Here is a 13,013-nt window from a genome sequence, read left to right on the forward strand (position 1 = left end):
CCAAATTCTCGATTACACATACAGCCGTCTAAACCTCGTCTCCTTAGACACGCAACAAACATGACTGACACAACTGTCGAGGCCGCAAAGCGCGCTGCTGCTCACCAAGCAGTAGCGGATCACTTCGACCCTGCAGCCACCCACGTTGGAATTGGCTCTGGAACTACCATTGTATACGTCGTCGAAGCTATCAAGGAGCGCTCCACCAACCCAAACATCCTCTTCGTGCCCACGGGCTACCAATCGCGCCAACTCGTAGTCAACGCCGGCCTAACCGCCATCTCCTTCGACAGTCTCCCCGATCGCGTAATGCTCGATGTCGCTTTCGACGGCGCCGATGAGGTCGATTCGGAGCTCAACTGCATAAAGGGAGGAGGTGCATGCCTGTTTCAGGAAAAGCTTGTCGCCGAGCGGGCCAAAAAGTTCGTGTGTGTCGCAGACTACAGGAAGAGACAAGATCGCCTTTTGACCAACTGGCCAACGATACCGATAGAGGTTGCGCCAATGTCTCAGCTCAAGGTCGCTGCTGCGCTTAGGATGCTTGGTTCAACGGGCCCCAAGCTAAGGACTACGCTACTCGAGAAGTCGGGACCCCTGAAAACGGATCAGGACTTTTACATTATCGATGCGCCCTTCCCCGCCCTGCTCACTTCTGCCGACGTTGCAGCTGGAAAGGGCAAGGGTGATGGAACAGACGGTACGTGGGAGGTCAACACGATTAGCAAGGCCATCAAGGGCCTGACTGGTGTATTGGAGGTTGGCATCTTTTCTGGTTTAAACGGCATCGATGCGCAGCGACTTCGCGAGCAGGATCAATTGACCAAGACCGTACGGGGTGGCCAGAAGCCTGTCGCCGTCTACTTTGGCATGGAGGACGGAAGCGTCAAGATGCGGACAATCGAGGGAGAGAAATAGATTTCAAGTGTGCAACAAGTAAACATGTATCATTCATAGCTGGAAAGCGAACCTCATCCCAAAACAGAGCTCGTGAGCTCGCGATCGCCGTCGCAGAAAGTAACCTTTTCTTCTCTTTTCCTTCCACCGTGCCCAAATCTTCATCTACCATGCAGTAGCAGTCACGTAGACCGTCGTGGTAACAACCTCAACATCCGTTACAGTAACGCACTTCCATCCCTGGGGGCATGACACTTCAGTTGGGGCAGGACCGTTCGCGGACGATGGTCCGACGGTGATGGTAGAGACAGGGACCTTGGAAAGGGTGCTGGGCTTTGTGGGCGCCGGAGGAGCAGCCGAAGCCTCGACGATAGGAGGGCTCTCGTACTGGTCGTCGACTGTAGGCTTGGGCGCAGCAGATACAACCTTGTCAGCCACAGGCATGGGAGTAGCCTTTGCGGGTGTCTCCTTCTTCGCAGAGCTCGTCTTGGGCGCAGCATCCACGATACCACCGCCTACAGTCGCCATGATCTTGCCAACATCGATGCTCTTCTTGACAGGAGTCAGAACCTTGCCCTTGTTAGGAGGGCCGTTGAAGTTCATAGCTGTGCATTGAGCGTTGATGTCCTTGCACTTGTCCTGCCAGATCTTGCAGCCTGCATTGCCAGTTGCAGGGCTAGTGTTGAAGCACACATCGCTCTGGTCCCAGCACTCTTGGGCCGAGGCCCAGCAGCCCTTCTCTGTGTTGTACGACGAAACTTCCTTGCCGCACCAGTTTGCGTTCTCCATAATGCAGCCCTCGGGCTTCAACCCATCGGCTTGGGTGGTCGACGCTTTTTGCGTACCGCCAGCTGTGAGCTTGGCGACCTTGGGGCCAGGGACAACGTACTTGCTGCCGGGAGTGTTGTAGATGTCGAAGTCGGTAGACGGCTGACCATACTTTACGTAGCCAGGGATGGAGACAGTGCTCTCCGGGACAAGGTTTCCGCTGCTCTCAAGGAAGATCTGTGCGCACCCAGTGTAAAACTGAGGATCATTGTCATTTGCGGCGTGGAGAGCAAGGATCTCGGGGCGGGCAAGGTAGTCACCTCCCTCAAGGCCCTTGGGGAGGTTCACATTCAATAGACCATTGTTGTCAATGATCTCGTCGGTGCACCAGCGGTCGGTAGACGCGTCGTAACCATGGTCGAAGATCTTGAACCAGCCATCACCAGCAGCCTTGTCGGTGCTAGCATCTGCGACCTTCTTCAAGTAAACGGCACAGGGACCCTTGTGGCCGCGGTCAAGACGCTCCTTGGTAGGGTCATTGGGCCACGAACGGATCTCAAACGTAAGGAGGGCGCCATCCTTGACAGGCTGAACGCGGGAGACTCCCTTGGTACCACCGACATCTAAGAGTGATCATTAGCATCGCGTCTAAAACAGTCGTGTAAAGCAAACGTACTGCAGGCCATGTCGTCGCTATCGAGGCTGGCAATGGGACTGCTGGCTTTCGCAGCATTGGGGTTCATGCGGATGGCAACACCATCACCCTGGTTCTTCTTAGCATGTACCATGTATGGAATGACTGGCAAAACAAACCTGAGGCACGCCGTCGACGAAGAAATCGGTGAAAACAGTGTGGGCAAGGGCAGCAGGGGCCGAGGCCAGAGCGGCGAGAAGCACAGATTGAGTCTTCATTGTGGCTGGTGTTCGATTGCGGTTGGCAGTAAAAGAATTGCGGTTGTATCTTTTGGTAGGATATCTGTGATAGTATGACACACGAACGAGGACGGTTGGTCACTAGGACTCAATGTGCAGAAGAATGAATGAATAGGCCGGCTAGCGACACAGAATGAATGGAATGAGCAGCAAAGCGCCCTGGAAGGAGAGACGGAAAGTTGGGTTTTGAAGAGAATATCCTTGTGTGGTCAAAGGTGAAGAAGAAAGGTCAGTTCGAGCGCGGCGGCTCGTAGCTTTTGATTCAGACGAGCTCCGCCTAGACCAGTGGTGCACATCCCCCGTATCATCATCACACCTGACTCCTGCAGACATGAATATCCCTGGGTTGTGCATCCGCTTTGCCGCCGCTACGGATTTCCTTCCTTGCAACAGATCGCAGGGCGTTCGAGCCCGCTGTTCTGTTTCCTAGCAGTAACGCTGGGTTCCGAAGACGCAGTCAGCCTCAGGCACTATCGGCCAATCAACGCACAGGTGAGGTTGTACCGCTGAAACATGAAACACAACCAGACTATTTTAGCGAGCATCTAGTCGGAATTTTGGCAAGCTTACCCGCTAGAAGGCGCTCTCTCAGACGACACTAACTCAGGTACCGCGCCTTCATTAAACAATTTTTGCGCCGTCGCGGGTCGATCTCGTCATCGGCCATGTGCAGATGAAGACGCAGTAGAACGTTAGAAGCGGGGTTATCGATACAGACTACCGTTACCAGGAGCGAGCCCGACCACTCCTTTCCTAGGCGCTACGCATCGTCGAACATGGTGAGTTCTGTGAACTTTGGTTCAGGAGGCAGCTTGTGACGTTGGCGGATTAGGCTGACAGTCATTTCGCGAACCATCCACATTGCAAATCTCGGCCTGGTGCCAAGAGTACCCGCCGCTTCTCCTGGGGTTACATAGGATGCCAAATTGCGGCGAGGTTCTACCCGTAGAGCGTTGGCACGGCAAAACACAATTTGGTTGTTAGATGCAAACTATGAAAACAGACGTTTCATGTTCTCGTCAGGCATGAGGGCGTGCAGTCGTGAAGATATGTGTCTTTTCTTCTCGGAATTGTGCGCATATGGGTTCCTGCAGCTAGCTGCCCGTGAAATTATGGGTTGTGCCACTGAGCTGCCCCAATAGCTGCCATCACTTCCCAAGTCTCGCAGGACTACCCTGGGGCTGGGAACCAACCTTGTTGTTGGTTCCCAGAAAGGAAAACAAAACAACACATTAGAGCTGTCCGGGTAGCCCTGGCACATCACGACCTCGAACGTTGGCAGGCCCCAACCTCTCCTTTTAAAAACGCATTGGCCATACCCGACTGCCAAGGTGAAAAGATGTAGTGGAGGAAGCTCTCGCGGAAAACACCGGGCTGGTGCTTATGCTGCAGTATCAAGCAGCAGAGTTATGAGCGTGTTGTTGACGGCTACAATCCCCAAATTGTCCGATATCCGGTACTGGAAAGAAGACAACCACCGCAACTCAACCGTACGATGGCCTTTTGAGAAGCGGCGACACATGGGGAACCTGTGCATACACATCCATACTCTCGTGCTGAACGTCTTGCGTTGACCCTGGAGGGGCCGCCTTTGCCTCCGCTCTCTCCATAATACCCTTGATGATGTTCCTGAAGTCGGTCGTGTCTCGGAAGCTCTGTGCCAAGTCTTGTGTTACCGCGTTGAACCTTCGTGTAGCCCACTTTACATCCGAGACCTTGATCCCATAAACATGACGGAATGGAAGCTTGCTGAAGCAGATTTCAACACCTTCAGAGAATACCACACCTTGACGCTGCTGATTGAGGCAGCATACAATTGAAGGCTCATATCCGTGTTCAGCGTGCTCGATCCCAATCTCGCGGAGGCCTTGTTTCACAGCTTCTATCAACCATCGATTGCCTCTTTTGGTCAGAAAGTGTAGTTTTTTGGAGTCTCCTAGTGTGTTGGTTGGTAGTTCACGCTCAGACAAGGGCCTGCCAATGTAATTTGCCAGTCGTACAGTGTTCATATAGCGGTCCAATTGAACAGCGTCTGTAGGACAGAAAAGAGGATCCCAGGGCAGTGGCCATGTGCTCAGTGAAACCAGAGGTCCCAAGAGAAACCTTTCTGAAATCGTGAGAGCGTACTTTGGCCGAGGCCCTATAGTAAATGACGGACGCCTACTTGGATGCGGTGACATTGCACCATATCTACCAGATCCCGCCGTCTCGTAAATATTGTTCTTGACTGACATCATCAGATTGCTCTTTTCAACAACGTTTGTAGATGCGAAGATATTGGTTGGGTCCATATTGAGCTTGAGAGAATCCTCAATCCTCTTAAACACCCATAGCCAGTGGTCGACAAGTCTTATTTCGGCAGCCACCCGTTGAGTACGGTCGGGTGCTACACCGAAGCGGCCAAGAGACCCTTCATAAGCCACACTGTACGCGAGAGCGGCGTTCGTATGCTCCTGGGTGTGCAGACATACGTCGCCTAGCCACCGCGCGGCAGCTATATCACCATCGTCCAGATTCTGGCGATTGAGGTAAATTCCATTAAACACACTTTCGAACAAGCGTTTTGCTTTGGTGAACTTCCCGGTATAAGAAGCGCAGACTCCAAGTAAATGCCTGAGAATGCGTCGATCAGGCTGAACTCCAGACACGCATGTATGTCCACGTTCGACTGCCGTAAGTTGGTCTTCGAGGAGCCTCTCTGCCGTGATGAAGTCATTCTGAGCCCATGCAGCCACTATCCGGTGTGCCGTCCATTCAAGATCTATTGTGATCGTTGTGTCTTTCTCATAATACGATGGAGGTGCAACGGATGGTTCTGTTATATTCGTAACCGAAGGCAGAGGTGGAGGGGGACTGGTCGGATGCACAGGCGCTATTATGGGGGGATTGTACGCCGGTACAACAGGAATCGGGGCGCTTAGAGATGGGACTGGGATGCGTTTCATCACGGAATCTGCGGGAGTAGCAGGCAAAGACGATGGTCGTGGCTCTGCATACAGCGATGAGGCTTCCGATCCAGAGCGCCGCGAGGGTGTTTGCAAGGAGGTGCTAGAATACGCCAGGGGGGTGGCTGAAGGAGCCAGGTATACGGACTCTTTTTGTGTTATCAGTGGACTTGATACAGGAGTGTGCTCTATAGATGCAGCTGGTGAGCCTCGGTCCGAAGGTGTGATCATCGTTGGTACGTCGAAACTATGCAATCGTTGTTCAAATCCGAATTCAGGAAGAGCTGTCCCAAGATCTTGCTGCATAGTTTCAAAGAAGTCGTCACCTGGCCGCTCTTCCAAGAGCCTCCCTTCGTTGACAGCCTTGACAAGCCAGTCTACAATGAGATCTCGGTAGCTCACAGCCTGCTGTTGAGAGACTCCCACATCTTCAAGATCGCGGAGAATCTGACTCCACGATTCCTCGTCATCCTTGTCATTATCCAGGATACCCGCAGACGTGAGCCTCCCGATGGAAGCAATGCTTTCTTCGCGGTAACCGCCTTTGTAGTCCTTCTCCAACCTCTCCAGGGCTTCCAATATAAGAACCTGGCTGTCGTGTATCAAGGTCGTATAAAAGCTGTTAAGCATCGACACGCTCGCGATGAGACGCTCTCGTAGGTTTCGTGTGATTTCTGGATCGTACTTGAGGCGGTCCCATGCGCGCTTGCTCTTCGTGTCGAGCCCGTTGTAACGCAAGACAAGCTTATCTAGCTCTTCGAGTACTTCGATACATGGCTCGTATGCATTGATAAGCTGCTGTTGCTTGTTCTCGGGTATCTTGTCATACTTGTCTTGTATGTCCTCGAGTAGGTTCGATAGCGCTCGGGCTTGCGACGTAAGAGCTTTGTATTCGCCCGAGCAGTCGCGACCTGTCTTGAGTTTAGCTTGCTGGGAGCTACGGTGTGGGGCAACACGGACAGTTCTTGTAGACTCTACCAGCTATCTCGCATAGCTTGAGAATATCTCCAATACTGATACCGAAACTCATCCTCTTGGCCAGTGGAGTGATTGGGCTCCCAAACCGTTACGGCGCATCCCAAAGTCAGTAGCCATTCCACGTATCGCATGACGGATATGTACGGCTGGAAGCTTGGTCATGTGTTCGGAAGGGATTACTGAATTGGAAGTTGGGGGCGGGAAGGAGCTCAATTCGCCCAGAACATTGTGATAGCCCCTGCAGATAGATAAGTCGCGGAAACAACACAATGTGCACGGCTTTATTTCTTCCTTGTTTGTGTTGCTCCGTTCAGCCACTTGTATATAGTTGTGATATTGCATTGCATGCCTCAGATGCTAAATGATGGGTCCGGGGGATGCTGACGTCACATGACCTTGCGACTCGCGATGGACCTCGGACGGCGTGCTAGAGCGAATGAGGCTTAGTTCAAACGTTCCCCAACATTGTCAGGTATTGCTCCGCGGGAACATGAATGGCAGTACGACCGAACAGCAGCTATCGTGCTCACTTTGCGTTCTTTAATCGGACAGCATATAAGGCAGCTGTCGAAACCGACGTAGTAAATGAGACAGATGGAGGTTCCAAAGTCTACAAAGACTACATGTCTGTATCGAACCTCTCAACATGAAATAGGTGCATAATTGAGAACACAAGCAGTCTCGGGAAGGTGTGCAATGAAAGATGGATATATAGCTATCTGCAAGGTGTTCAACCCAGATTGAACTCGCTCGCCATACCCGCATGACGCATAAACTTCTCCCTCGCACGAACCGCCTTCCTCATCTTCGCCGCCTCATCTGTGTCTTGACCCTCGGGGAGATCCAAGTCCACAACCGCCCTCTTCGACGCACCAGTATCAGCTTTGCGACTGGCAAGGTCCACCTTCGGACCACCACGTACCCTAGCAGGGGTCTTGTCATTACGTCCGGCACCTGTTCGTTGTCCTGGAATCTTCATTCCAGAGGGCCGCTCGCGGAGTGCGAAGGCCTTGGCCAGATGGCCTAGGTGGAGCGACTTGATGTCGAAATATTGACGTTCGTCAGCAACGTGAGTTGCGTACGCACGAATGTGGCTCTGGAAAGCTCTTCGGGCGGCTTCGAGGCGAGCAGGTGAGGCTAGGGCCCAGCGCTCGACGGCGAGCTGTAGGTCGGTAGCTTTATCCATGTAGGCGTTCTTCTCCATTACTCCGCTGGTTACCAAGCCTCGGTTGAGGATATCGTCGGCGTCTTGACGTGAAATGTGAACTCCACCTTCGGTGTCTTTCCTGTCCGACTTGAGAATATCGACGTAGCCTTCTTCAGTTCCGGGCATCAAGAAGATACAAGCTCGTCCGTCGCGACCCGCACGCGCCGTACGACCGATACGATGCAAATGGTCCTCTCTGGCGAAAGCAGGATCAAATTCAATAACCAAGTCGACGTTCGGCAGGTCGAGACCGCGAGATGCGACGTCGGTAGCAATCAAGACAGACGGCTCCTTGTTCTTCGTGAACTGAGCGAGTGTCGATGTTCGCACGGATTGTTGAAGTGAACCGTGGAGACGGTATGCTGTTACTGTATGCGTCTTTGCAGAGAGTACAGGTGACTCTGCACCTGTTACTGTGAGCTTGGTTGGGTCTGATTGTGCTATCGCTTTGGTGTTCTTTGGCTTCTTCTCCACGCCGTCAACTGCCTCCTCAGCCTTCTCCTCCTCTTCGTCTGTGCTTTCCTTCTTCTTCGTCTCGGTGACGCCTTCAATTTCACTGGTGAGCATGTCAAAGTGGAAGTCGACAGAGTCAGCACACGAGATGAAGACGATGGCCTTCATGACGGATCCCTTTCGTGCAAAAGCCCGCTTCAAGTAGGCTATCAAAGATACCAATCGGAGCTTCGGTGCCACCACTGCGTAGGACTGCTTCAGTTGCGCCGGTGCAAAGAAAGATTGATCGTCTTTGGCCTCGACCGTTTCCTGTCCCTTTTCTGACGGATCGGCTCGAATGTGTACTGCGTCTTTCAAACTTATCTGTCCAAGCCTCTCCACGTCCATTTTCATAGTCGCGGAACAGAGCACTGTTGTACGCTTCTCCGGCAGCCCAGGTATCCTCGAATTCTCATCTTTTCTTGCGCGCATTCGCAAATTCAATGCCCCGACAATCTTCTGAATTTCCTGCTCAAAACCAAGCTCCATCAGGCGATCGCCTTCATCCAGGACAAGCCATCTGACATTGCTCACGTCCAACGCTTCTGTGTGCTCCAGGTGATCGACCAACCGACCGGGTGTCGCGACCAAGATATTGATGCCCTTGCGTAACCGTGCCTTTTCAGACTTTTTCTTCTCACCACCAATGACGGTGGTGGCTACAAGCCAATGCGCACAACCTAAGATCTTCTCTAGTACAGTCGCAATTTGCTTGCTCAGCTCGCGTGTCGGTGCCATGATGATGGCAAAGAGACCGGAATTCCTCTGTACGTTGTCGTCGACTTTCTGCTTTCTCATGTTGGCGGAAAGTTCCATGAGTCTTTGCACAATCGGTAGGAGGTATGCCAGTGTTTTTCCAGAACCAGTCTCGGCCTGTATGAAAGCATCTGAATCGTCTTTGACGAGCTGTGTTATCGCAGCCTTTTGGATCGCAGTGGGCGCCTTCAACCCCATCTTGTTCAACAGGTGCGTCGCAAGCGTCGTGGACATGCCGAGGGATGTAAAGGTGTCCAGCTCGCTGCTGAGTGGGGCGTTTGAAGGTTCGATAGGCGCATCGTCTTCGCGGCGTTCGTTCGCTTCTGGCTTCGTCTTGGATGTCGGATTGTAGGTAAACAGCGAGGAAATGACCTGCTTTCCACCCTTGGGCGCACTCTGCTGTTCACTTGGTCTCTTGGCGGGGTTTGGGTTCGGGTTCGGATTCGATTGCGGTCTGAAATCGGCATTGTCTGTCTTCTCGGTTGTCCTTGGCCTAAAGTCTCCGCTCACACGCGCTCGCTTTACGGGCCTGTCGCCGGAATCGTGAAATTCGGGGCTCTTGGACACGCGTGCCTTCCTTGGGCCCAGTTCTATGCGGTTCACGTTTGTCGCATTCTCGACCGTCTTCTTGGGTACTGCCTCGCCGTTCAGTCGCGCTGTAGCCTTGGTGTGCCAGTTCTGTGCCGCCTTCTTCGCAGTGAGCCGGCTCTTCCAGTTGCCGCCTTTGAAGGTCGGTTTCGCGATAATGCCGCTGTCTGGTATGGAGAAGTTGAGGAGCATGCCATCGTCGGCCATCTTGTGCTATGTCGTCGCGTATGGGCGTGAATAAGGCGGGGTGTTGTTGCGTAAGAGAGGGAAATCTCGAACCTGGGATCTTTTTAGTGGGGCACTAGGCTCAGATGGGCGTTCCCTCCCATGATGGGACCTTCAGCGCAGAAACGAGTCGTCTTGACCTTTCTCAACTTGATCACCATGGCTGCCTTTTCGCTGACTCTTTGCGCTCTGTCCCCTCACAAGCTGCGAGGGACAAATCGTCGCATCTTCCCCGTTTTTGCGCGACTCCACAACTAAGGCAGAGCTCAGTCCGCGACACCTCCGCAACTCTCCGCAATGGCATCACTCCGTTACGCAGCCGGTGAGTGCGCTCCTCGACGCACGCCATTGAACCAAACAACTAACACTACGCAGTACCGATAGCGCGACGATGCGTGTCAAGGGGCTTTTCGCGTGCATTGCGAGTTCCTGCGAGCCACGGCATTCGGTGTCTGTCCACGAGCCCATCACTGCGTAATGCCTCGCCCTCCGCAGCCCAAACGCACATCTTCCGCGATGTCGCGCCTTTACGAGACTACCGCCGACATCTCCGCTCCGACAATCGTACAGTTGGCCTTGTCCCAACCATGGGTGCCCTGCACGAGGGCCATGTCTCGCTCATGCGTCACGCAGCCGCTGAGAATACCGATGTCTTCGTTACCATCTACGTGAATCCTACACAATTCGGACTGAATGAGGATCTCGCGTCCTACCCGAAGACCTGGGAGGCGGACATGCAAGTGTTGGAAGACTTGAACCAGGAACTGGCGACTGCAAACCAGGGACGCGTGACAGCTGTCTTCGCACCAACCACAAAGACCATGTACCCTACACTGCCACCCGACAGCAGCATACCAGGTGTAGGGAGCTTCATTGAGATGCGTCCACTTGGCCAGCTATTAGAGGGCGCGTCAAGACCTGTTTTCTTCCGCGGCGTAGCAACTGTATGCATGAAGCTCTTCAACATCTGCGCCCCAGATCGCGTCTACTTTGGGCAGAAAGATGTCCAGCAAACCCGCGTTATCAAGCGACTGATTCAAGACTTTCACTTGGACACGAGCCTGCGCATCATCCCGACGTCCAGGGAATCAGACGGACTTGCACTATCTTCACGCAATGTCTATCTCGGCGCACGACGTCGCAGTGTTGGCATCGTTCTCAACCAAGCGCTTCGCAAAGCAGAGCTACAGTACAAGAATGGTATGAGGCTGCGGAACGACGTCCTCTGGCCTGCATTCGACCACGGCAATATGACACTGCTTGAGCAAGAGCACATGGAACCTAGCAAACGCGCCAAGTTTGAGGTTGACTATATTAGTCTTGCAGACCCTGACACCATGGAGGAGATTGATCAGATTGACGATTCGAGAGGCGCCATTCTCAGTGGTGCGGTAAAAATGCTCCCGGTCGAAGATCCGCAAGACGGTGAGGATTTAGGTCAGTTGGATGCTGAAGGTCGCCAGGTACCTGTGCGCTTGATCGACAATCTGATTCTAAATCCAATGAGATAGACTAGTCTCATCAATATGCCTGGTTATGAATAAAATCTAGATATCAAACTTGGAGTACGAGAATCCGCCGTGGTTGTGGAGGCAGGACACTGTGTACAATTCAATCGGATGTTATAACACCACTGAACTGTTCCTGTCCCGTCCTATCATGACGTGTTGACATACGTCTCTTGCATCTAGATTCCGTGGAGACTCTTTGATCGCCATCATTGTTGCTTTGCTCGATTACATGAGTACGAATGTCATGGCCACCTAGGCTGCGACCCTTTGTTACATGATGCCCCTTGGTAGAGACGATCTCATGCACTCGCAACTGGCATTCCCCCATATCTTAAGCCGCAGTTGCTTGATGCTTGGCTTCTTCTGCTCTAGTCTTATGCACCATAAACATTTTATTTGTGCTTAGTAAGTTCCCTTCCCTTGCCTTTGTGTTTGATTTTGGGGTCTTTTTTTGTTGGAAATTGCGACTGAGACGAGGAAGGGCCTCATTAGCGGTTCGGAGATGAAATGTATATAAGATATAACAACGTCGGTGGCTCTGAAGCGACAAGGCCTCCCAATATAGGGCAGTTAGTGAAAATAAACTACAGATCACTTTAGCTGCTACAGAAGGTCGGCATGCCGAGCCCGCCAACTCTCACCTGTTCTTCGACACGTCTGTTTAAGCTTTCGGTCGTTCCCCTACTTACAATGCTCACTTTACCAAGAACCGCTTCATCTCCGTGAGTGCAGTCATTCTGCAAGCCATTGTAATCCTTCATCTTCGCCTCTACCCGTCCGCGCATCTGCCACCAACATAATCTCATCGTACATATCTTACGCATAGCGTCATCAAAGGTGGTGTAGATCTCGACGGCCCGCAAACCCACAAGCAAGCCTGCTTCCTGCACCACCAACATCTCTTTAAGCGCCGGCAATGCTCATTAAGGATCGTCCCTGCATAATTCCATCCTTCTTCTAGAAGGTAGTTCGAAGAGATAATGCTAATTTTGGTGACGGGTGGCTTGACGTGGTCGTCGTGTAGATAGCCGATTGGTGGATAAAAGACGTTGTGGCGTTCTCAAAGACCGGTGGGAGATTTGAGAACAATAGACGCAAATCCTGAAAGGGTCGATATAAGTGCAAGAGAAGTTCTGGCAATTTCTAGTTTTGCGGAAATATGCCCTTAACATTGGGACGTGCGACCTGCGGAGATGAGAGTGTGTCTAGGGGGCTGAATAGATCCATCGAGAACAGCAGGTGGAATGTGAGGATGACGGAAACTTGAAGAGGTGTCGTGCAGAGAACCAGGAAGACTTTGGTAGGAAAGGGAGAGAAAGACACGCTTAAGAAGACAAAAAATACAAGACGATCTCGACGAGGATGGCATACTCGATCGATGGGCCACGATGCTCCTCCGACATGGCTCGCATTCCAAGTACCGGCGCCAGTGTGAACTCATCCTACTGCACAGAAGCAAGAAGGCAATCGACAGGAGTATGAGAACAAAGTGACGTTTGCAGCAGGTTGACCGGTCCTACTCCATTGTTGTCAGGCACGTACGCCCTTCTCTTTGGACACACAAGCCTCCATAGACATGTCGGAGGCAGAGCCATCTAGTCAACCACACGAAACAGGCATTAGGACTGATGAATGTACGAAAGATTGGAAGAGCGATGTTGAAGAGAAGATGAAGAAAGCGCACGTGGTAGTGGCCGCCGTTAGGTCAGTGGTACG

The 13,013-nt window shown here is 52.5% G+C and overlaps 5 protein-coding genes across 5 annotated transcripts; 2 read left to right on the forward strand and 3 right to left on the reverse strand.

Moving 5' to 3' along the window:
- Positions 1-60: 60 nt before the first annotated feature.
- Positions 61-915, forward strand: CC77DRAFT_936462 (ribose-5-phosphate isomerase; the record flags this gene model as incomplete). The annotated part of the gene is made up of 1 exon (XM_018534494.1): positions 61-915. One exon carries the CDS (start codon positions 61-63, stop codon positions 913-915), a length of 855 nt encoding a protein of 284 aa, XP_018385567.1.
- A 144-nt stretch (positions 916-1,059) lies between these two features.
- On the reverse strand, positions 1,060-2,574 carry CC77DRAFT_1031404 (hypothetical protein; the record flags this gene model as incomplete). The annotated part of the gene is made up of 3 exons (XM_018526662.1): positions 1,060-2,285; positions 2,339-2,435; positions 2,476-2,574. The coding sequence occupies 3 exons, from the start codon at positions 2,572-2,574 to the stop codon at positions 1,060-1,062; spliced, it is 1,422 nt and encodes a 473-aa protein (XP_018385568.1).
- A 1,505-nt stretch (positions 2,575-4,079) lies between these two features.
- CC77DRAFT_935994 (hypothetical protein) lies at positions 4,080-6,570 on the reverse strand (the record flags this gene model as incomplete). The annotated part of the gene is made up of 3 exons (XM_018534474.1): positions 4,080-4,124; positions 4,158-6,455; positions 6,514-6,570. 3 exons carry the CDS (start codon positions 6,568-6,570, stop codon positions 4,080-4,082), a joined length of 2,400 nt encoding a protein of 799 aa, XP_018385569.1.
- Positions 6,571-7,077: 507 nt separating this feature from the next.
- Positions 7,078-9,809, reverse strand: CC77DRAFT_1020691 (ATP-dependent RNA helicase-like protein dbp7). Its single transcript, XM_018525111.1, has one exon. It carries the CDS (start codon positions 9,766-9,768, stop codon positions 7,249-7,251), a length of 2,520 nt encoding a protein of 839 aa, XP_018385570.1. The 5' UTR covers positions 9,769-9,809; the 3' UTR covers positions 7,078-7,248.
- A 274-nt stretch (positions 9,810-10,083) lies between these two features.
- CC77DRAFT_1009050 (pantothenate synthetase) lies at positions 10,084-11,297 on the forward strand (the record flags this gene model as incomplete). The annotated part of the gene is made up of 2 exons (XM_018523570.1): positions 10,084-10,108; positions 10,162-11,297. 2 exons carry the CDS (start codon positions 10,084-10,086, stop codon positions 11,295-11,297), a joined length of 1,161 nt encoding a protein of 386 aa, XP_018385571.1.
- Between the last annotated feature and the right edge of the window lie 1,716 nt (positions 11,298-13,013).

This window comes from Alternaria alternata (assembly GCF_001642055.1).
Source record: "Alternaria alternata strain SRC1lrK2f unplaced genomic scaffold CC77scaffold_11, whole genome shotgun sequence".
NCBI classification, from domain to species: Eukaryota; Fungi; Ascomycota; class Dothideomycetes; order Pleosporales; family Pleosporaceae; genus Alternaria; species Alternaria alternata.